This window comes from Prosopis cineraria, unplaced genomic scaffold, assembly GCF_029017545.1.
Source record: "Prosopis cineraria cultivar Desert tree isolate PC_DT_omini unplaced genomic scaffold, ASM2901754v1 PC3, whole genome shotgun sequence".
In the NCBI taxonomy this organism is placed as follows: domain Eukaryota; kingdom Viridiplantae; phylum Streptophyta; class Magnoliopsida; order Fabales; family Fabaceae; genus Prosopis; species Prosopis cineraria.
Genome location: NW_026555334.1, coordinates 27513633 through 27539553, shown reverse-complemented (window position 1 = coordinate 27539553; position 25921 = coordinate 27513633). Strand labels below are relative to the sequence as shown.

General features: G+C 31.3%; 1 protein-coding gene across 1 annotated transcript; it reads right to left on the bottom strand.

Moving 5' to 3' along the window:
* Positions 1 to 7133, bottom strand: LOC129306654 (protein REDUCED WALL ACETYLATION 1). Its single transcript, XM_054947351.1, is given in 18 exon segments — positions 1 to 404; positions 493 to 653; positions 774 to 870; positions 1492 to 1548; positions 1668 to 1730; positions 1900 to 1988; positions 2100 to 2128; positions 2131 to 2185; positions 2274 to 2389; positions 2792 to 3047; positions 3164 to 3313; positions 3753 to 3911; positions 4546 to 4618; positions 4694 to 4750; positions 4848 to 4985; positions 5830 to 5921; positions 6767 to 6826; positions 6946 to 7133. Coding segments are annotated over 16 exon segments (1623 nt in total). The 5' UTR covers positions 6800 to 6826; positions 6946 to 7133; the 3' UTR covers positions 1 to 404; positions 493 to 494.
* Positions 7134 to 25921: the final 18788 nt, after the last annotated feature.

Here is a 25921-nt window from a genome sequence, read left to right as displayed (position 1 = left end):
TAAATCATTAACTAAATCTTGAATTTCTTCCAAGCAAACACAATGAAAAAGTGCAACTGTTGTTCCAATAATGTACAAATGATGTACAACAGAATATAAACCGGTAACTAAATCTTGAATTTCTTCCAAGGAAACGCAGAATTTCTAACACTTCCCTAGATGTATCTCTCTTTACGTGCAATGTAACAACTATCATATGCATGGAAGATTGATTTGAACTAACGATGGGGTTCACCCCCTTCCTTTTCTAACCACCACGATTCATCCATTTTTATGTCTGATGCGGTATCAAAGAATGATACGAGTATGACACTTTACATTTCCACTTATCCTTATTTTAATCCATCTACTTTTCTTTTGGCTTGAATGAAGGGACCTGTCTTTAATGTCTTGGATTTTCAACCCTGTCAAAAAGATACATATTTGCTGTAAGCAGCTTAAAAAATTACAGGGTTTTACCATAAACCCTTTACGAGGCAAATAAAAGCTTACCATCACTGATCGAGAATCTGAAGCAGAACCAGCGAAATGCAATACAAAGAAAGGGAAATCACAATTCCACTGAGAAAATTTTGCAGCAGCCGTCTATCGTCTTTTGTTGGTATGAACACTGACTTGAGCATGTTTGTTAAGTCAAAAAGTCGATAGGACATCTGCCAAGCATTTCAAGATAGCAGCGTACTGCAACTTATTATGATTTTTCCGAAGATTATAAGTCAAACAACAGAACAAAAATTGACAAAAATGAAGAAGTCGAGAGAAAATATCATTACCAAGGTGTATATAGCAGTTGTAAGCATAAAGTTTAGCAGAGGATAGCCCGGTATGATAGAAAGAAGCCACTTGGGTTGTCCATTGGGCATGTTTGATCTGTGCGCAGAAGGGAATGATCAGCCAAATAAATTTTTTTCATTGTTATTTTTGCCAATCTGATCTATCTAGTGAAACAACAAAGACAACACACTCAGCAATAAAAAAGAAATATCCACTTCGACATATTTCTACACATGGCACCTCGAGATTTCCCTGTCTCTTGAACCATGACCAACGATGGCCACTGTTCAAACAAGTTATGACCTGCAAATCTAGTGAAATTTGACTTGAATAATTGAGCTGTAAGCACTTGAAATTGATTATGGTGCTTACGAATCGTGCATTTTAGCCATGATAATAAAGATACAAAATCAACCATTTCATCAGCAATTTGATCAGTTAAAAAACCATGATGCATACTAAGAGAAGAGTCAAGGGAAAAATAGCGCAAAGTTCAACTACGTGCTACCTCAACCTCAAACTTTGTTTCCAATCCATTACATTATTCGTATAGTTGTGAAGAACTGTTTGTTTCATCAAAAACATGGATGCCATTATAGTATAACAGAAAAAAAAAAAAAAAAGAACGCACACCCATGCATTTGCTTGATTATAACATATAAAGGAGGCTAATAGGAAGCAAATGGACAAAAAAATGTCTTTAATATGCTTACAAACCTCAACCAGATATGGAACTGTGAAATGTAAGTCTCCAAAGTTATCTTGCCCAGCCACCTAATGGCATAAACAAAATAGTGTATATTAAGAAGAAGCAAAAACATGATAAATGTACGCATCAACTCATGTAAAACCACCCTGAAGAGAATTTCAGCAACAAAGTAAAGAACACATACGCAAAGAGGGTCAAAGAGAAACTGCGAAACTGCTGAGTGAAATTCCGCAAGCAAATGTAAACACTGAAAAGCCGAAAAAAAGCAGGTTACTAACAAAAAGACTTAAAAAAAAATTACACGCCACCCATACTCTTCTTGGATGTAATTCCTGTAAAAATAAAATGAAAGAAAAACCCAAAAAACTTACAAAAGGGAAATTTAAAAAAAAAACAAAAAAAAGAAGCATGCTCACGTAATTGGAATCCATGAAGTGTAAGGGTGAAACTTGTTGTATGTTATCTTATCCAGCTTGTATATATATTCATACCATAAATATCCAACCTAAAAAGGAAACCACTAAAATGAGATCTTACTTGTCGCTCTGGTCTACATAAAAATATAACCAGATAAAAACATTGAAAGAGAACGACAATTTGAGGCTGTGGAAATCACCAATGAAGAAACTGAAACAATGCCTGTTTGATTGTGATTTTCCTCTTGGTTTCACACTCTTCCAACTTTTCCATCCATTTCTCAACCTAATATCGAAGAAATTATTTGTAAGTTACAAGACCTAATTTTTATCATAAAACAAGATCCAATACTCAAACCAGCGCAAGAGATTACGGTTGGATGGAAATAGGCATAAATCATTCCAATTATCCAGATGTAGCGATCAAGCCCAGATCTGAAATGCCATTCGTGCATTCGAGGGAGATCTGGTTTTGCAGGATCAGTATACCCTGCCACATAAAGACGCAATTTGTAACAAGCACCCAAACCTCCATCATACATATCACGTCAACTTGAAAGTTGACAACACACTACGTTATATTGAGAAGTATACACAAACACTGGGAGGATCTATGGTACAAAAATATATGGCATAACTTTTTCATCTTTTTGGCAAGCATTACATTCAACAAGAGGCAGCCTGCAATTTTTGAGGCAAAGTAAATGCTGAGTCTAAACCCGCCAAAAATGTAGTTGAGTATTGCAACTTAGTGGAGTACTCATGCGACAGAGATTACCAAATGCAACCAACTGACAAACTCCTCTATTATAACTTGCTAACAAAGGTGGAAAAAGGCATGACCAAAGTCATACCAAAAATAAATAACTCCAACTATGGCAGATTTACTGACCTAAAAAGAAAGCAAATGGACTCCATAAAATGTCAAAGACTCCAGGGATTTCCCAAATCAAGATCACCACAAGAAAGCATGCGAGAATCTTTGCATTCATAACCGAGCTTTTCTCATTATATTTGTTAAAAACGCCAAGTGCTCCATACACCATCAGAGTGAAAAGGGTGTGCATTGGACATATATAATAAAGCATATAGTCATTGTTAAGCACAACAGAACAGAAGGCAACCAAAAAATTAAGCCGCCATATCATCTGCACGGAAGACTACTAAATCAGAATCATGTTTCAACAAAAAAACAAGGGGTCAGGAGAAGTAGAAAGCAGACAAAGAAAAAATGCAACAAAAAAAATGCAGAATTTTATGTGACCTGAGCAAAGCGTGCAAGGCTAAAATCTTTTCGGACATAATAATAGGAGAAGTTGCCAAATCCAGTCGTCCAGACATATGCGGCTATGAAAACACGTATTGCATTGTATATCTCCATTGCAGCAAAATAATGGTACATAAGAAAGAGGACCTGAATAAACAGAACCGAAATATAAATGCTCTCATGAACAAAAAATGAGGAATGCACGTTAAAGACATTAAAACATTATAAAGAAGAAATTTTGGAAGCAATATACATCAAGCTGGCAAAGGTTGAGTATATACAAATTTTGATGAGCATAATTTTTATTTCAGTCACTGAAAACCACTATTTTTAAAGCAATCATCCAATAGGTACACAGCTTTTTCCAAGCATCAGCTACCATCTATGCCATAAAGGTACCCAACAAACATGAGAAAAATCCTATTCAAAAATAGAAAACATCCCCTATAAAAATTATATAAATACCAAAACAAAAATTAAGAACAAAAATCAAGTAATGGTTACTAAAATTATAAAATTTATACAAAGTTAGTATCTGTTGATAACAAGCTACAAGTTCAAACATAAGCCCGAAGAAAGCACCAACCTGCATCCATCCTTTCCACTCCTCTGTTTGATGCCTATTAAGGTAAAGTATGCTTCTGCCAGAAAATGCTGATTTGTCACTGTGCTTCTTCAAAGAGGTCATGGCTGAAGCTATAATGAGGAGGAGGTAGAGGAAAAGGAAAAGATCCCGACTGTAACTCTATAAAAAGGGAAGAAAAAGAAGTAAAAAGACACAAAATGAAAATTATTTATTCATGCTTGCCAATAAGTAAATCATAAATATAGCAAGTAACTGGTCATTTAGGAAAATATTCATATATCCAGTGCAAGTTTCTGTTCCCAAGTCAAGCCTGTTTGTCCCTATGTCTCACATGTTTAATGAGAAAACACCGTTCTAACAACCAACGGTTATGTGAAAAAGAGTATCAGACCATGAATTCATGAATAGTGCACAAACCTAAATGCTAAAGATTATGCTAGTAAAAAATAACAATCAAGGTGTTGAAGTTCAAATTGGAGTAGTCTTTGCATAAAACTTCCAGTTGAGTATATGACAATAGCAATAAAAAGAAAGGTATCACTTCCAGGACACAAATCTGGAAAGGACAACAACTACAGATGAATACTTCATAAAAAACATCATAGCAAAAAAAAAAAAAAATGCCAATAAAAGTGAAAACTGTGAGATAAACTATTACTATGAAGAAGCCAATAAAAACCAAGTAGCTAATAGATTATGACATTCCAAAAATGGGGATCTCTTCACGTAATAACAATATTTCAATTGTAGGTCAATGCCAAAATCTTGGAAACTGAAAGTAGAATAAGGATACCTTAGTAGAATCTCCCAGTAAGTTTGTGCGGTCACATAAGTAGAAATAAAGCAGAATTAAACCAAATTCAGACCTATATGGAATGGAATTGTAAGTATCAAATACATCCAACAAACAGTATTTGAATGATCTACCTCAAAAAACATACATTGCCCTCAAAGTTGCTCGATTCTCCAGCAAGAAAGAGCCATCCATAATAAAAAATCTAGACAAGTCAAGTACATAAGGAACTACTTTGTAGGAAAAATGAATAAAACACAAAGGGTATAACAACCATGACATTGCATTTAGTAGAATACAACCTATTGACGTTCAATTTGTTGGATGAAGCTTTGAATTTTGCAGATGCTGATCTCACACGCTCTGCTTCCAGCAAAGCAGCCTGATCATCTTCCTTCGTACCTTTGCCCAATTCATCAACATCACTGGTATCTGAATGACTGTAGAATGACCACAGTTATCAATTGTAGAATAACCATCCTCAACTGACTCTCAAATTTATACTCCCTCTGTCCCTATATATAATGTATTTTTAACTGAATCTCGCGTATCAATAAAAGTTTATTTAGTTAAAATCACAATAATTTTTCAATTTTGCCCCTAATAATGTCAATTAATGTCACAATAGTGGTGAGTAAAGTACACAATGAATACATCTTCCCTTTTTTCAAGACAAAGGCAAAATTGTCTAATTATTCAAAAATATTATGACACCCTTATATTTGGGGATAAAATAAATTTCTAAAAAACACCTTATATATAGAGTTTGTAGACACACTTAATTTTCAAGATACAATAAAGAATCAAGATCCTTTCACGTTTTTAAACAGTTTGTGAGCAACATAAAGTAACCCGTCCATAAACTTCCAAAAAAGATACCAGTCCAGACTGAAATTATATTTCTATAGAGAAAATTTTAAAAGGAAGGGATATAACAACAAAATCATAACAACATCTGGAAACAAAATTGAGAAAAGAAACATCATTATGGAAAAATCGTTAAGGGTTATTTTATTCAAATTTATCAGCCAAATGGCCTAATTGTACTATTTGCCATAAGATTGATAAGGATTGCTTTTCACACTGACGTTTTTCCACATTTTCAAGTGTATTTTTCTAGTGTTAACCTCAGATGCATTCAAGAGTTCATGGACTTAGATCAACTTAGACTAGCAAATGTAAGAAGATCATCGTCTTCGAGACGTATTTCCAATCATAGATATCATCAAGATGCATACAGCCATATAGATAAAATGTAGCATATTACTAATATAAGAAACTTACGTCTTAGGAGGAGACAATGTTCTCTTATACTCCAAGTACTCTGAATATATCCATGCAACAAAAACCGGAATAAAACCCAGCACGAAAGACACCTGGGGCACAGTTAGTAAAGCTTTATCAGTGAATATAAAAATTTTATTCGTACAGGCAAAACTAAAGTCAGGAAAAGAAGAATTTTGCACTGAAACGAGTGGCATAAAAATAAAATAATAGTAAAATGCAAAGGCGATGAAGCCCATTCTTATCTACTCAGACAAAACCATTTGAAATTTGAAATTGAAATTTTAATCAATGTCAATATTTAAGAGGAGAAACGGCGAAGAGTAGGACACTAAATCCTGACCTTAAGACTTATATCATTCTACTTTATTAAATCCAACTTTATCTGACATGTGACTCCTCACGTGGGCTCAGATCAACTCATACTGAACAACATAACTATAACTAACCTACATAAAAGTTTGTTTACTTAAACCTTACATAAATTTCAGTCATTCGATTCAATTCAGTCTGGTAATCCCAGACATGCAAGGGGTTTATCTTATTGCTCAAGGTTATGATTCATGAAGATTGAAGAGACCTTCAAATGCCACATTGGAACATTCGTATGGCCCAAGGCAGAGTCAGTTGCTCGACTTGTATAATATTGTTTCTGCCACCTTAATAACGAGTTTTAGTCACTTTTCATGCGTATCGTTGCAGTATCATTTCTATGCCCACTGCCCAGCATCTAATAGCTCCGCTTTGATAAGCCCACTGTTTTATTGGCCAACTATAAGCCCACTAGTAGTTAACTATTAGATGCAGTAAAACAGACGCCAGCAGATCACAAAATCACCAGCATTGCATGGCAAGAACTATTATACATCCACTACAAATAATCCATGCTTCAACTACAAATTTGGATTCATCATCCATCTAATAAAATATCACACACCTGCCCAGGAGTAATTGGCCCCGGAACCACCATTCTCGATGCGAAGTAACTGGCTTAAAACTGAAAAAAACCGATTGATATGATTGAGAAACAAGGCGCATTGGATTCTGAAGTTCAGAAGCAGATGAAGTGGCAGTAACCCGAAGATTTAGAAAGGAAAAAAAAAAAAAATCAATCACCCGCGGATTTGAAGCGTCCGATTTGACAGGATGTGTCAGAGAACGATCAAAAACACGAACAACAGGAACCTAGAGAGAGGGGGTGAGGGAAGGATCTGAATGCGAAGAAGAGTTTTCTTCAAGAAGAGAGAAAATGTCGGAAGGAACGTCTCTCTCCCCTCCTCTCTCCCGCCCTCTTTTGCACAGTAGTTGAAGGAGTTCGCGGTTCAAGTCTGAGTTTGATTAGTTTAGACGGTTAATGCTGCGTGTGGTGGTCCTGGAATTTGAAACTTAATCATCATTATAGTTATTGTTGCGGGACAATGACAATTATGAACCCATAAAAATATTAATAACAATTAATGACCCTAAATTATTTAAATTCTACCTTATTTATAATAAATTATCTTTTTTATTTACTTGAAATTCATAATAAATTTTGGCAAATTTTTAATTAATATTACAAAATTTTTTAACTATCTTTTATTAATATTTCAAGTAATAGCAAAAAATTATATCCAATTGATTTTTGATTCACAATTAAATTTCATAAATTTTTAGCTAACATTATAAATAATCTCAAATATATTTAGTAAATTTTTTAAGTGATTTATTTATATATTGATAGTAAAAAAATTATAATTAATTGGCTTATAATTCAGAATTGATTTTTGCAAATTCTTAATTAACATTACAAATAATTTAAAATGTATTTACTTGATTTTCTAAATAGTTTATTTGTATATTGATAGCAAAAAAAAATTAAAATTCACAATTGATTCTCATCAATTCCCAAATAATATTATAAATAATTTCAAGTAGAGCTATACAAATGAATTGCGGGCCAATTCACACATGTTAGAGTTTTAGAAAGTTAGGGTGGGCTAGCCCTCTAAAATAAATGGGTTAAGAAAATTTAACCCAACCCACACACTAGAGGGCTAGCTAGCAAACCAATAACCCATAAAATACAACTTTATTTTTTTAAAATAATTTAAAATTTATAGTCAACATATTATATATATAAATTAAATCACCTATCTAAATTCTATAAGACAAATCCTACACAATAAGCTTTATTTTTTATTGCTCTTAAGTAAACTCATGTTATTTACTTAGTTTAGCCAAATGGACAATTTTTTATTTATGGGTTCATTACATCAAATTTAATTTTTTCAACACCTATCTAAATTTAAAATAGTCTATTGTGTATTCTTGTAAAGCCATAGTACTTCAAAAAAATTTAGAATCCAAACCTTTTTCTTTTTTTTACTTGGATGCCCACTAAAATTAATTTTGAATAATAGAAATGGATATGAAATAGATAAAAGAAAAAGAATTAAAATTAAAAATATTTTTAGTATCATAAAAAATTTAAATGTAATTTTGATATTATTTATATTTGCTTTTTATGGATTACGAATTAAATAGTAAAATGAAGCCAAAATATTTAAAAAAAAACTTGCTAGATTTTTACTATTAATTTTTTCTCACCTAAGTGTGTTATCTTTCTCATTAAGAAAAAAATTTGAATATAAACCTATATTATTTTTCTCAATGAATTTATATTTGTAATTTTAATCAATAGATTGTATGAGATTAACAAATAATATATTTAAAATATTTCTATAAAAACTAATAAAGCATTAATTTTCAAACTATAACAAAAATTTTATTTTCAAATTGTAAGAAATATTTACATTATCTTTTAAATGTAAAGAATATATTTAGTAGTCATAAATTATAGGTTTGATCAATATTGTTATAATTGTAAATTTATAAAAAGATATATTATAATTAAAAATAAATTATTATTTTTTAAAAAATAGGCTCACCAACGGACTAGTCTACTATAACCTGTTAATCTTGTAGGTTGGGCTAACCAGTCAATTTTAAAAAACAGGTTAGTTCCTTCAACCTAACCTATTAAAATTAATAGGTTAACAGGCTAGCCCGCAAATTTAACTCTTTTTTTTAACTCTATCTCAAATGTCATTTTCCTTATTGCTTTCTTCTCCCGTTCAGGATACAACTTTATTTAACTGGATGATTAGGCATAATCAACCTTAATTTTATCTTAATTTATACTAATATAATATAAAAAGTTTTAATCCATGAACCGACGCCCCATTTCCCATATTACTTTTTATTAAAAATAAAATAGATAATTTATTTGATGATGCAAGTTCAAAACTATTTTATTTTTTATTAAAATAAAAATATGAAATTATAAAGTTTTCAGATCAATCAATAGGTAATTGGGGATGGGACTGAAAGGAAATTATTAATGACACCATATGCTTTCAAAATCAGAATAACACCATATGCTTTTACGAAATTGTTGGGCTGAAGTTTCATGCCGTACAAATATACACCCATCCATTGCTATCATCGTTTATGAATGATTTAAATGCGTGAAATTTTATCCAAAAAAAAGTAAATGCATAAAATTTATATAGACATTATTAATATAAAATATTGATATCAGTTGATATATTCTCCCTGTTAAAAAATATAAAATATTTTTTAAAAAATTAAATATTAAAAAATTTAAGTTATTTTTAATCTTTCGAGATATAATTATTGTCTTTTTTTTAAAAAAGTGTCCCTATTGATAATGACTTTATATTTATTATAGGATATTTAATAGAAATAAATATAAAAATATAGGGTCAATTTAAAAGTAGGTAACTATTTTATTGGAAGATAAAATTCGATAAAAAATATTTTACATTTTTAAACGAATGGAATCTATAGAAAAACACAAAATCATAATCATATTCTTTCTGGCTCGAATTACAGGGTACTTTTAAAAAAGTTTTTTCATCTCAAAATGTACAACATGTTGAGTAGATTAAAGTTTCATTAAATACACAAATTTTAATATTATCTTTTTTTCTTTATAATTAATTTTTATTATTTTTTTAATATATTAAATTATAAGTATTTTGAAAATTTTATATTTTTATTTGAAAAAATTAAATTATTAAGTTTATTTAATTAGATTTATAGATATATAAAATTTTATTTAAAATATTTTATAATTTAAAATAAAGAAAGTATTAAATAAAAAGTGAAGTTTTTGAGCCAATGAATTTCTCACCATTGTCACAATTCACAATCACTACCAGTCCTTGTCGCTATCATGAATGCCACCATTTTGGTTTCATCAAGCTATTATATTACATCTCGTTCATGGTAGCTGGCTACCATTGTCAGCACATAAATGCTTTATTATTTTTGTTAAAAAAAGAATGACACGACAAATAAAATTAAGCATAGCATTTCCTTATTTTCTTAATTTTTTTTTCATATTTTATTTTTATTTTAATCACGTACCATTCTCACGCGCACACATTTCGGTTATTTCTGGATACCTTCTAAACTTAATTATTTATACAAATGAACCTTGGACTCCTCCGATCCCTCGGATGAAAGTAAAGAATAATTGATTAATGACGAAGTCAATTAAATCCATACCTAGAAAAAAAAAAAGAAAAAGAATTACGTATAGGTCATATTAAAAGGATTTATTTATAAATAAGTATCATAAATTTAAAAAATATAGCCTAGGTCTATAGACCTAGTTGTAATTTGCCTTGAGTGGGAAAGTATAAGATTGCCTCTCTGCAGGAAAGATTGAATTTAGCGACAAAATTTGAAACTTCTCTCTCTCTCAAGCCCATTCAACCATCAAGGCCTAAACTCTCTCTTGCATATTTAAAGTTTCAAATTTTATCATTAAATTCATTATTTTTTTAAAGGGTAGTCTTATCTTTTTGAAAAAAATATTAATTAAGAGTTGTTGAAGGAAATTTATATTAGTTAAGAATTACTTATTGTTAAAATTTAAATAGATATTTATTAATTAATATTAATCTTTTATCAATAAATATTCATTTAAATTTTAACAATAATTCATTTTAAATTAATAATAATCTATTTAGACTTTTTTCATTTAAATTTTAATAATAATTAATTCTTAATTGATATAAATTTTTTTCAACAGTCCTTCATTGCTATTTTTTTCATCTTTTTCCACCCAAGATAAATTATAACTCAGTCTCAAAAAACTTGATCGTATTTTTTAAAATTATCACGAAATTTACAAGGAACAACCTGTGCAAGAGATGGAAATGGAAGAATCATCCCATGAGAGATTTTGATTGGAGTCAGTCGGCTCTCTCTCACGCAAACACATACCTATGTATATTGTTTACGGGATAGCCCGTGTCTGAACACAAACCAACTACACAGCTTTTGAGTATTATGTTCCAGGTTACGTGTCCCAACAAAATTGTCAAAACGCGTTGATTTTTATTTATAATCCACTTCTAAATATCTCATCAAAAAAAAATATTCAATTATTGATATAATTAAAAAAATCAATTTATACTTATTAATTAAATGTGTCATTTTTTACAATATTTTCTCCCTGCTGTAATTTTTTCTCTCTTATTCATTGAAAATTATTGAGAAGTAAAATTAAAATAAAAATATGCTTTTTTACATAAAGAGGATCAAGAATTTTTTCTAGATATATACAAGACCAAAATGAGCATATATTAGTAATTGTAAGACCGCCATTTGATCTTGGGACTTGGTTTCAAAGCCCAATTATATTCTTACTGGAGATTACCAATTGGTCTCTCACATGCAGGGATCATTGGATTATCAATGATTTGATAATATACTATGGTATTTTTATATTATAACTGCTACTTAATTATTTTGTATTCATTCCTGTTAAAATTAATTTATTGATGTAGATCTCGGCACATCAGAATCTAGTAGCTATTGCTAGAATGGCAATAGGATAGATGAGAGGCCTTTAAAAAGGGGAAAAAAAAAACTTGATGTACGGTCCAATGAATTGATTTTGCTGGTGGTGAATTGACTCACAAGTTAAATGGACTGTAATTTTGAACTTAAATGTTGACTACGTGCAAGTTGAAAGAGTCAACGCCCTTAATACATCTGATCTCCCAGAAATTAAATATGTATCACAAAAAAAAAAGGTCATGTTGACGTTACTAGCATATTATTTCTTAAACAAAATGACAATAAAATTCTTTTAAAATATATAAATAATAATTCAATTCCTTAAAGTTTTAAGAACTTTTCTGTCATTAATAAATTTATATAAATTATTAAATTATCCTTGTTGGAAATAAATGATTCATAAGCTTTGTTTAAATATTCACAACTTTTCTTCTTATATTTGCAACAATGCAATGTCAAATCACAACTTGCCATGTTAAAATCATCAATTAGTAAGGTGTTTAGGGTAATCTTTTCTTTTCTACTATGATTAACTCTTTTTAACTGCAGTTAAACCCTATTTACCATAGTAAGGTGCTTAGGGTAGTTATCCCCTAATTACCATGACAATGTTTTGGTTTGTCGATTAAGTATATGGAGTTAATTGGGTTACTTTACACAAGCAACCTAGAAATGACATATACATATATTTGGCTTCTTTAATTGATGACTTGGAGATGTTTACAGGAAAAAAAGATTCAAATTGAGAGCTATAATCTTTAGTACAATCAATGACTTTCCTACTTATGATAATTTTCTAGGGTATAGTATTAAAGAGAAACTTGGATGCTTTATTTGCGAAAAAGGCACACATTCCATGAGGTCACGACATGGGATAAAGAATGTTTACCTCAAAAATCACAAGATTTTACGTTGGGAACATCATTATAAGCAATTAAGAAAAGCCTTCAATGAGAATCTAGAAGAAGGTAAGTCACATTTGCCATTACGAGGCAATGAGTTGTTTGAGAAGATAAATAATTTGGATATTGAATTTGGCAACCTTTGGTGAGGCACCTTGAGACAAGCAGATGGAAGAAGAGATCTATTTTTTTTTTGAACTCTCTTATTGGACCACCTTGGATGATAGGTATTTTCTTGATGTTATGCATATTGAGAAAATATTTGTGAAAGCCTTATTGACACTTTATCCAAGTGTCAATAAAAGCAAAATATGTCATAAAAGCAAGGTTAGACATAGTTTCTTTAAGAATAAAAGAGGAATTGGCACTCCAAGATAAGGAGAACCATACCTTTCTCCCTTCAATAGCTCATATGTTATCTAAGAAAGAGAAAATTATATTTTGTGAATTCCTTGATGCAGTTAAAGTTCCTGAGGGCTCTTGAAACATTAGAAATCATGTATTAATGAAATATTTAAAGTTAAAGGGATTAAATCTCACGTGTAACGGCCTAAAAATTTAATTTTGATTAATTAAGCTAAATGAAGAAAATTAAGTAAATAAATATAATGTGTGGTCAGAGAGTGCTAATTAAATTATTGGGGTGTGGTTTCAGCCTTAAATCAAGGTTTGGAGTGGAATCAGATCACTTGGACCATCAAAAAGGGAGAAAAATAATGAAGTATGGCTCTGTATCACATGCCAAGACAAAATAGGCTAGAAAACATGAAGAGAAGATCTCTTTACCACATATCACAGTGCAAGGTTGAAAATCTAATTTAATGAGATACTCGTTAGTTAAAAAATTAGAAAAAGAAAAGAAGATAGAACAAAGAGCACTGAAGGGGATCTTCTAGGGCTTAGATATTCAAGTCATTTAGAGTATTTTAAAGCTATCTAACACCAAGGGTAAGTCTCTTAAGCTTCCTTCTTCCTTTCTCTCTAATTTTTCAAAAATTTTAAGGTTAGGGCTTGTTCTTTAAAGTGATCTTCAGACTATAAAGGCTATAGTTCCAAACCTTTAACTTAAATAGAGATATGAGAGTTGTTTGAGGCATTTAAACCCAAGATTTATAGATTTACAAGTTTTGATAGTTGAAAAGGCATTAATGCCCGAAAAATAGCAATAAATAGGGGAGTTGGAGTTAGTTGAGGACCATTAATAGAAAGTAAAAGATTTAATGAAGTTAGTTGAGGTTAATGGAAGTTAACAAGCTTAATGGGTAAGCTTAAATATAAGAGATAGAGATTTTAAGTATTCAGAGTGTTAAGAAAGTAAGCTAGGTTTGAATAAATGGTGATATCAATGGTTTTGGACATGATTATTTTTTTTTAACATGAACTCAGCTTGTGGTCAAGCTTTGGAAGCATTTAATTGAGGGGTAAATATTTGACTACTCAAAGGTTTGAGGTAATGGAAAGAATTCTATTTCATGTAATTGTGTGTTAATTGAATGATATTTCTAAAGTGAATTATTAGATATGTAAAAGTTAAATTTTTATTATCACTAGCATGTAATACTTGTATGAGAACTAGTGATCTTTTATTAAAAAATTGGGGTATACATATATAATAGTTGAATGCTTGTAATCCTAAGTACCATTTGTAATAATGTGAAAATCATGCATTATGACATGCAAGTGAATGGATTTAAGCATGAAGATGTGATGTGTATGATGTGAACATATCTGCAATAAATGAGTGGTTTGTGTTGGTGAATAAGCATAAAGTGATAAGTGTGCCTATATGTGATCAGGTGAGATAATGTGGAATTATATGTGATATTCACATGATTTAGCTTATTGTATGACTAAAATCAATAAGCTTGGTGTTTTGATTTTTATGTATAAGAATATATGAGTATGATGCATTGCATGATTGTATTGGTAGGAGTTTGAGGGAGAGGAGTAGACAAATGCACATGGTATGGTCTAACCTTGTCTCATTATTTGTTGAGGGACTATTTCATTATTTGTTAAAAGACTCGAACCTAGCTATCTCTACATATTTGTCAAAGAGTCTAGTTTAGAATTTATGACATCCTAAGAATTTGAGAATGGAAAAAATTGTGGTCTAAGAGTGATTACAGTGATCTTTGGCTAAGTTGCTTCTCATAATTAATGAGCTTGGATAGTCAGAATGAAAAACTAGATTAGATTGGCCAATTCAACTGTAGCTATAACATCTTAAATTCTAATCCTTAGTTTATTAAAGGGATAATCAAATTTGATTAAGTAATATTGACTTAGAGAATAGCTAAATAGGATTAAAGGATCAATTAGGCTTGGGAATAGCCTTAAAAAGGAGTTCAAAATCAAGTTCGGGCCATGTAGGCCTAAAAGAAGGAGAAAATAATGGAGAAGTACGGCTTTGTGCCATCTACCATGGCATAGAGAGACTCCGTCGTGATGCATGGCTACCTTTGGCATGGCTGTAGCTCTCTATGCCACATGCCACAGCGTAGGTATCATGCACCATGGCTCATGGCTCAAACTATGTCACATGCTGTGGTACATGGCTCATTTCCTGTAGAAATAATACTCGAATAAGGCTAAAAAAAGAGTAAGAAAACTAAAGTTGCGAGTAATAGAGACAAAGGGGAGCTCAAGAGCTCTACTAGAGTTTACTTCCTAAAAGATTGTGGAGCATTTTAAAGCTAGCAAACACAAGGGATAAGTTCATTAAGCTTCCTTTTTTCCTTTCTCTCTCATTTTTAAGAAGTTTTAAGGTTAGGATTTATGGATAGAAGTTATTTTCGGTCCATATAGATAATGGGTTTGAACCCATTAACCTTAAGAACAGAGCCACACTCCTCTATTATTTTTAGTTCATATGGATAATGGTTTTGAACCAATTAACCCTAACAATTAATGGTGGTAATGAGTCATTAATGTCTAAAAATGAGTAATAAATATGGGTTGTTGAAGTAGTTGGAAGTCATTAATGGTGAGTCAAGTATTTAATAAACCTAATGGGAACTAAAGTGAGTTAATAAATCTAATGTGTAAACTTAAATGTTAAAGGCAAAGGTTTTAGTTTACTTAAGTGAATTGAGAGTTTGAAGTGCTTACATAGTAATATTGATGAGTTTATACTTAATTAATCATACATGAATTGTTCGTGCATCGGTTTGAGCTTGAAAGCAAATTATTAACGAGTAAACTTTTGACTTCTTAAAGGTTTGAAGTAAATATGAGAAATCTATTTTGTGTAGTTGTTTATTAATTAATACATATTTATGAAAATGAAATAGTTGGCATGAATGATTGAAATTGTGATTGTAAAATTTTGCAAGATTGTGCGACATGTTATTAAACCCTAAATTTAATTATAATTGTAAAGTTGAACTTGAAATTAAATATTTTCATACTACAATTTTGCGCTGACGCAAAAAGTTGATGTGATGATTGTGTGATTGTGATTGTTTGGAGTATAATGGTTGACTACAATAGAGAACATGTGATTGTGATTGGAAATTGGGAATGAAAGTTCTATGTGATAAGTGATAATGATTGTTGATGCTCATATGTGTTAATTGATCAAATAATTTGAAAATAATAAGCTTGTTATCATGAATTACAACTATATGTAAATGTGTGTGATTATGAGACATTGCATGATTGTTTAGAGAAAGATTGTCTAGGGAGAGGAGTAGATAAATTCATATAGTATTATATGGATGCCTTTCGGTGTAGCAAGACTAGCCTTGTCCTACTATTTGTTGAGGGACTTGAACTTAGTTATCTCTACTTGTTTGTTGAGCAAACTAGCTAAGGGTTTATAATACCCTAAGGATTTGAGAATGAGAAAAGTTGTGGTCCAAAAGTGAGTGTAATAATTTTTAGCCGGGTTACTTCTCATAATTAGTGAGTTTCAGTAATCCATTCACACAGAAGGAGTACTAATTGATTATTAGCCTATAGTTTTAGTCAGAAGATATAATGATGGTTTGATCATGCATATATTTCTATTTAATGTGTGTAATATCCTCTTTCTTTAACCCTAATTAACTCTAAATCTTAATTAATTAAGAGATTGGATTAAGGTAAAAAGAAGTTTACCGAGTTTGTAAATAAAAATTACAATTGGGATCCTAAGTTTTCAAAACTAAAATTATTTCCAAAAAAATTTGAAATAGATAAAGTAAAGTTCACAATTATGCTAAAGTACGGGATCATTTCAAGTATTAGTACATTTGCTAAAGAATCAAGAAAAAAAAGTGAATTTACAAAAACTAGGGCATGTGCCGCTACTTGTTAAACATGCACTGCGGCGTGTTCACTTTTATGCCATATGCCATGGCTCGTTACACGTTTCATGACAGTAAACTTTTGCTGTCAATTTGAAAACTTTTAGGGCAACTTTTGAATGCTCCCCATTCCTCCATCCGACGTTCGATTGACGCAAATAGCTATTTACGAAAGCTCTAACTAATGGCTTTGGTCTCATAATCAAATTATTACACAATCAAAATTTGGACACTCTTTTCAAAACTTGCACTTTTCAACCTTTTTCACAAAACTAATTGTCCAACTCATTTACCAAAATCCAATAGCCATTGACACCACTTAGACCACATATAATACACTAAAACTAACTTGTGCAGTGCACTACATCATATCAAACACTTACAATTTACAATGTCAATACTAGACCCCTTAATTCAAAAACATAGAAGGGAGAGTTAAAGCATCTTTTTCATCAAATAATTCATAATCATCACACAATATGCCCAAGTCTTACTTGCACTAGTATTTTGGCCCCATCACAGATATCACATTTCATAAACTCACTCCCTAGGGCCTAAAATACACTTACAACTCACAAAACACATAATGCAAGTAAGAATCAAAATGGACTATCCCTAGTTGGCAATTTCAATTGTCATATACACATAGATGCTCAAAAATAAAGAGGCCTACTAAATAGGATTGCAGTCCTAAGCCTTTGGATTTTTTTCCTTTATCCAATTTTCTTGAGCTATTTTCTGTAATATTGAAAATAATAGGATGAGTACAATCACTCAATAATCAAGGTCTAACTAACTTATATTAATGTATATCAATTAATTTTAAGTGCAAGTGGCAAGTACAATCAATTTTTCCAAACCATGTAAAACATTTAAGAGCATAAATTCACGTTTCTAGGCATAATAGCACATACTCGTGAAGTAATGCTTTTTACAACTTTCATATAGAAGAACGTTTGTTACACAATCAAATGACATATACTTGAAAGGAATTAATACTTAATTCATGATTTTCATCATTAAGATCATAATACAGACAATCATGTGCCCTTTTTTACTATATGCATGATTACACCTCCCTTATATCCTCCTTATTCCTCTCACTTAAAACCATGGGCTATAGTATATTAGGATAGTTTATAATTTGGGACTTCCTTAACCTAAACACTTATGAGGGGATTACTTGGACAAGGTTTACCTAACTCACTTGTGAAACACAATTTCCCTTTTTCTCACGCTATGGGGTGTCATTCTCCTTAAACTAGATTCCTCGTTAAATCAATGGATGGTTGGCTAGGTTCGAGTTTCTCATTGAACCAGTGAAATAGTCCCTCATTGAACAAGTAGGACATTGTGAATATAACAATCTGAGCAAGTCATCAATTCAAATGGGAGCCTAACTATATGGATTTAAATTTTTACTCCTCCACTTAGGTGAACTCCTGCCTCTTAAAATCATGCAATGCATATTTATGCAACAATTCACATTTAACATATTTTATAGAACTCCACCTAATCAATTTTATTGAACTCCATAATTCAATCAATTTCATAACCAATTGCATTTCAATCAATTTCACATAATTCAATCATCACTTATTAATTAATAAACTAATTAACACACAAAAGCACAAGATAGAATTTCCCTAGTTACCTCAAACCTTTAAAAGATCAAAGGTTTCAGCCTCAAATACTCATCTCTAAAGCTTCCAAGAAGCTTGAATGGTGCCAATAAGGTTGCTCTACAAGCATTTACAATATAATTCATCAATATCTATGGTTGACTAATTGTCACCATTAGCTTGACACTTCTTCATGCTTAAGATTCACTTTCTACTTAATTAAAAATACCCATAAAGTTTCTTAGCTTCCTTTAACCCTTATTAATATTATTGAGCTTTTTAAATGGTCATTAATGGAACCATATTGTTCCTAACCAATACGTTTATGGTGAAATTCACATCTTAAATACTCTCCAACCACCAATCATCATAAATTCATAAATACCAAGTTTCATTAGCTTAATCTACTCCCATTAACTCTATTTAAGTCAATGGTTTTGGACCATAGCCTATATGGACCGAAAATCAACATTGTCACCCATACCTAACTTGTAACACTAAGAAAATGAAAGAATGAAGGAACATTTGAGTGTATGAAGCTTACCCTTTACATTTTGAGCTCTAAAATACTCCAAATACTCAAATTCCTTAAGTCCTAGCATAGCTCCTCCAATTCTCTCTCGAATATGTCCTTTTTCTTCTCATTTTGCGAGCTACAGACAGACTTATTTTGTAAAAAAATGTCTATATGTCATAGTAGATGAATAATATACCATGGTGCATGCCACAGAGAGGGCTTCCTTATGTGTTGTTAGCATGCATGCGCTGCGGCACCTGATCCACAAGCCGTAGTGCATGGCACAAAACTTTACCCTTCAAATTTCTTCCTCTTCTCATTCCTGAATGACCTGATTCTCCTTCAAACCCATGTTTAAGGTTAGAAATCACAATCAAACACACCCATTAGGCATCTTTGGCCACACACCTCAATAATACACTTAATTAATCTAATTGGGCTTAATTACTCCAGTTTAAAATCAAGGATGTTATAATGTATCACATGGTTGATAATTTTATTGCAAGTCACGATAGTTTGATTTGGGGCATTGTCACATGGTTGTCTATATTGTGGCAATATGTCTTGTGATATAAATTTTGGACTTGAAATTGACAAGAGCAAGAAGGACTTTGTCTTGCAAAAGGCTGGGAGGATACTATAGCCTTTTAAATATTTTATCACTGATAAGAGGATACTTTATGTATATTTATATATTATTTCTACTCTCATATTGACTATTTAATAAATTGAAGATAAAATATCTCACCTAAAGATTTTGGTGTATTTTTAAGAAAAGGAGACAAAATAGCATGAAAAAGGCCTTAAAATGCGAAGCTCAGAGTCAATGACCAAGAGATCAAGTGAAAAAGTCTCATCCACTCACGAACAAGATCGTGAAGCCTTAATCTCCATGCAAACATAACTCATAGTAAAGATTTTGAGTTATCTAGCACTCGAATGCACGTGGACAAGCCTATGAAGCATGCTTCCGCTTGCGGACAAGAGGAAAAGTAGGCAAAAAATATAATTTAAATATTTTAAGAGTTAAGGCGTGATATGGACAAATTCTAAGCCTATGTGGGTCGAATTTGTTATAAATAAACCTCCCAAAAGCCTCTTAACACATCCAACCTCATATCTGAAAGCTAAGAGACATACTATGGAGTCTTTCAAGTTAGGAGCCTTTTCTCTTCCCTTCCCTTCTCTTTTATATTCTTTTTATGTCTTTTATTTGGGATTATAATTTTAACTCTATAAGTTCTTGCTAAATCCCAATTAAGGTAGGGACTAACCTAGTTGGGATGCATTTCATTCTTTATTTAGTCTTAATTATTTTTTCTTGTTGAACATTAAATTTTGTCTATAAAATTTATGTTTGCTTCTATATTTATCTCTCTTATTTTAATTATTCTCTATTTAGATGGCTGCTATATTGATAGTTTATGGATAGTTTGATGAACTGAAAGGTGAAAAACTTACCTAAATCTAGAGAGATAGATGCATATAACTAAATTAAAAATAATTTAAGAATTTGTTATGACTTAGATTGTAGCTTCATGGCTTAGTTAAAGAGTAGAATTTAGTGAGCTAGATTTAACTATAATTAAATACATCTTAATTTAGTGAAAAGTAATTAGGACACTTTCGAAATGATTGTCACTATAAAAGAAGAGAAGATAATTAATTAAATTAGAATAATCCACTTTGATAGGTAAATCCTAATCCCTAGCTTTGGTTTGATTGGTTGGTTTCATTGTCTCATCATATTTATCATTTTCGTATTACTTTATTTAATTATTTAATTTAAATATTTCTTAAAAAAATACTCCATATTTATTGTTATATCAATCTCGTGCACTTGGAGGTTGATCAATCACAAAAATATTTGAAAGATCCTTATGCTAAATTTATAGCTCGTGTTCCTCCCTTATTATAGCCTTTGATAAAATAGAAGGATTAGGATGTTGCCTCATGATGCAAGAAGGAATTCAAGGTATTAGTATTTCTTAAATCGCAATTTTGGTGCCTTTTATTGGTTGTGTATTTATATATTTATTAACTGAATTTTTTGTTATTTGTTAAGGAACTGAGCACAAAGAATAAAGAGAGAATGTTCAAGAATGAATATCCTTACTAAGCAAGAAGGTTAGGGTATGCAAGTGTTGAGTAGAAATAAGTAGATGAAGAGGGATAAGATATTATCATATCTTACCATAAGCTCTTTGCATTGGCACAAGCTAACAAATAAGGAATTATTGACAACTCCTGTGTAAAAGAGGTTTAATGAATCACATATATTGCATAATTTTTTTTACATTTATGACCATATTTTATTGGTTTAGACCCTTATATGCATGATTTTAGCATTGGATTTCATCATAGGCTCATTTACATTTAGTTTTGGCATTAAGGGTATTTTGATTATTTTGCACATTTTATTAAAATTTATTATTTTTAATCTGAAATTTCAATTCCGTGACACATTTCATTACTTGGATGATTTTATTTTCATTTTTTTAGGATTTTATTTGGTTCAATTTCGTTCGATTTAGTTTTGTTTATTTTGCATTTTTTAAACATTTGAGGTTCAATTTGATAATTTGTTCAATTTTATTTTAAATTGGTTTTTTTCACTTTTCAAAGGGAAGGAAATGGAGGAGAACAAAGCTTGGGCATGAGAGCTTCTCGTCTAGGATTGAACGTAGATCATCATCTCTATCTCTCCCCTGAGTCTTACTGCATCACATACCTCATCTCTATCACTTCCTCTTGATCTAAGTCCATCACACTTGTCTCTCATCTTTCTCTGAGGTTCAGAGTCTAGCTTGTTGCACACCCACCATCACTCATCTCCTCTCAGTTTGAGTTCAGCTACTAGAGATGTGCGAAGGTTTAGCTCATCACACATGCTTATCACATTATCGCAAAGCTCGTCTATTTATCTAAAGTTCGATTCCACATGCACATTCATTGCTTTGAAGCCACTCATCTTCAATTACACATTATCACATATCATCATCTCATTTAGTTCAATCCAGACTCATCCAAGCTCATGAATTTCTTTGAGCAATAGTCCATGGTAGCTCTTACTGGCATCTTCTTTGATCAGCCATTGAGGAAGTTTGGAATGGATAGCTGAATCTTCTCTAGAATTCTTTAAGGGAGATGACACTTTAACTTGAGTTTCCTTAGATTCTTTTCAGTCAGTTCTGTTACAATTCACCTTTGATTTCTCTAATTTTATTGTTTCTATTGACTTAATGATTTAGTTCTGGTTAGATTGAATTTTTTTAGTTGATTTCATTCCTTCAAGAGACTTAGATGTTATGATTTGATTCTTTAATTAGGTGATGCATACTATATGTTTGAACTTATGCTTTAATGGTAACTGTTGTGTAAATGCTAATCTATTTAATCCTTATGGTGATGTCTGAATTATTTAGCTTTTATTTAGGTCTTAAATTGAAGTTAATTGCTTAATTCTTGATTGGTTCTAAGTGTTAGAACATAGTCAAGTCAAGGGAAGGTCTAATTCTTGAGTTAAGTCATTGTTTAGCATAATTTTCATAGGGATTATGTCTTGGTCTAAACCATAATCACCTAGTTCTAATGGTAATTAGGCGTTTTGCTTAATGTCAAATGAGTTGTGAGAACTAAATGAATTGAATTTAAGATTCTATGATGATGAAAGTGGATTCAAACCTTGAAGAACTCACTTGTTTTCTTAGCTAAATCAATCTTATTTCATTCCACATTTTTCTTATAAAATTCAGAAAAATCAAAAATACTCTTCTTGATATTTGTCAAACCAATAGTAACCTTAAGTTGTAAAATGGTTTATGAATTGAACTTGGTTGTTTAAGCTTGCTCTCTTGGGATTCTAATGACCAAGGGTGTACTCAACTACATTCTAGTTTCTTTGAAAAGCTTAATACGACTTAAGGCTTTTCAAGGTTATTGATAAAATTATAAGCATTATCCTTATCTATAAATTAATCATTGATTATGAACATGCAAATTAATTATATTTACTTTGCATAGGATTCCATCTCTTAGAAAGTCTCACACAAAAAGCTTCCTAAGTATGAAAATATCTTGGCCAAGGCATTGGGAAATGCTAACCACCCTAGTAGTATAAGGGGTGTCGACTTCAACATCACAAAGAATTAATATTTTGGCGAGATAAAAAAGCAAACATCAGCTTTTTCATCCAAAGTCCAAGAGCTTAGAGAAGAGCAAACAGTTATGAATAAGCAGTTGCAAGCCTAAGCTGCTTTAATTGACATGCTGCTGAAGGGGCAAAGCTCTAAGAGGATTTTGTGTGAGATTACCCCTAGCAGGAAAAATAGCTACATTGTCCTTTTAGAAAAACTACTTGAGGTAATATGTTTTTATCTTCTAAATTAACTTAACTTTTTTTTTATCTTATAAACTAAGTGACACTATTTATTTAGGGAAAAGAATGATTATAACTGTTTGGTTGACAATCCTTCACACAAATAGTTTTGCAATGAGGCCTGTGTATAACATTCCAATGAGGTTATGTGCCACGTGTCACGGCTTGTGATTTATTTGTAGTGGCGCACATGTGTGAAACAGCCAAAATGGGCCTCTCTTTGTCATGAGCTATGGCTCATGGCCAAGTTTTTGCATAAGATAGTGACAGTTTGTTCAAGAAATCAGAGGAAGGGATGAAAAGAAATGAAAAGTGTAATATCTCACTCTACTAAACACAATTGACTAATAAAACTTATAGTAATCAAAGGATCAACCTAAAAGGACAATTACTAAGTTTTAATTCAAAATCAAGGGATCTTAAGTTTTCTAAAGTTAAAACCAATGTTATTAGAATTAGAATGACTATTGAACCGGTTGAGGTATTGGTTCATGATTTAAAGGTCGGACCGGGGTTAGATCATTTGTAATTAAATTAATATATTTTAGATATTATATACTAAAAATGATAGGTAAAATGATAAACTCAAGGAAACTTATTACTATATATCTTATTAAATAATAAATAAATAAATAACAAAATATTATTAAAAAAGGAACATACCACTAATTATATTTCCTTATTTATAGGGATTACCCATTATGGTTTGAAAATTGATTTAACAAACCTATAATTGTGGGCAAAAAATTAGGGCATAAGAAATGGAAATCAAATTCAAAATAATAACAAATACTATAAAGTAAAGATGAATCGTGGCAGCCATACTCATATGCTATTTCATTCATTCATTCATTCATGAGGTTAGACTCCTCATCCTTCTCCTTCTTCTTCAGATTGAGATAACGCCAATTGTGACTAAAGATAAGCAATTACATGACTAAGATGAAGAGTTGACAACTAAAGGAAATTAAGAAAGATGACTAGAAGAAACTCAGATCAGAAGAGAGTCATGATTACGACTGAGATGATACCGATGAGATTAAGGAAGAGACTAGAGCACGAGCGTGATGAGATCAAGGAATATGTTTGAACAAGATAAGGGCTTAAGGTTTGGTATTTGTCATAAGAAACAAGCAATTGACGTTTCCAATTCCATTTAGGTGATTTTTTTTTTGTTCTAATAAAATTAATAGAAATCAAAAAATGATGTCATTTTATATGAAATTAGGGAAAAGAAAAAAAAAAGGGAACCACCTAGACCTCCGATTCTCCCAATTCTATCTGGTTCATATTCAATTCAGACGGTTTGAAGGCAGTTCCCTCTCCCCTCAGTTTCATAACATTTTTGGATCGGCTACCTAGCCGATACCTGGCTGAACTAGTCGAACTAGCCGGTCCAGTCCAGTTCTAATAACACTAGTTAAAACATGTTCAAATCATTCATTGACTCATCAATTAGAGTAAAAACAAGTTATGAAAGCATAGGACACCTTAGAGGAGTGAAAAAAAATAAAAAAATTGAAGAATAACTTATTTACTATAGAACAGGGCAATACACCGCAGCTTGTGCATGCTGCTCTATGGTGTGTTGCTCACGCGCCACAACTCAGGTGCCATATGCTGCAGCATGTTGCATGCAAATGACAATAGAATCAAGAAATTTTCGATGCATTCTAATTCTCTGTTTGACATCCAAATGATATAATATAGGTGTCTATAGAAGTTCTTTCTGTAAACTAGCTAATGGTTTGGGTTTCACTTTTAAAATACTTCACACCAAGAAGTTGGATACCCAAGTACAATTTTACCACTTTTTACAAACAAAGGGTGTCCAAGACCCAAAATAAGTGACAAAAATCTTTCCTAACACCTAGACTATATCCATTAGATATAAAACTATCAGTATAACATATCATAAGCACTTGAATACTAATTTAACACAAAATCACTCCTTAATCCTTTTTTTCATGAAAAATAGAAGAGGAAGGTTAATTGCTTTGCATTATACCAAAAATCATTATAACATGTTTAAAATGTCATTTCTAAACTTGCACTAGTATTTTGGCCCTATCAACATATATATCTCATCATACACAATTACTCAGGGCTTAAAATACAGTTTAGATAATTGCTACAATAAAATAGTACAAGTGGAACCTCATGTGACCTAGAATTCGCAAAATATTCTATTACACAAAATAACATAAACTAGAGGCATATAGTATAGATGAACTAATTCCTCGCCTCTTAGGCCTTCTCCCTCTCTACACCAGAGCTAAAGCCTGTAAAGTATTAAATAAAAGGGATAAGTTTAGCCACTCAGTAACTAAGGTAAACCTGCCCTATACAGTTACATATCAATTGTAAATCAAAGACATGCATATGAAATCAAGTTATCAAAACATGCTTTAGCACACATCATATCTTACTAATCCTATTAACACATTTTCATCTCATATGTGCTGGATACATAATCACAAGACACTCAGACATATGACTATAACCTT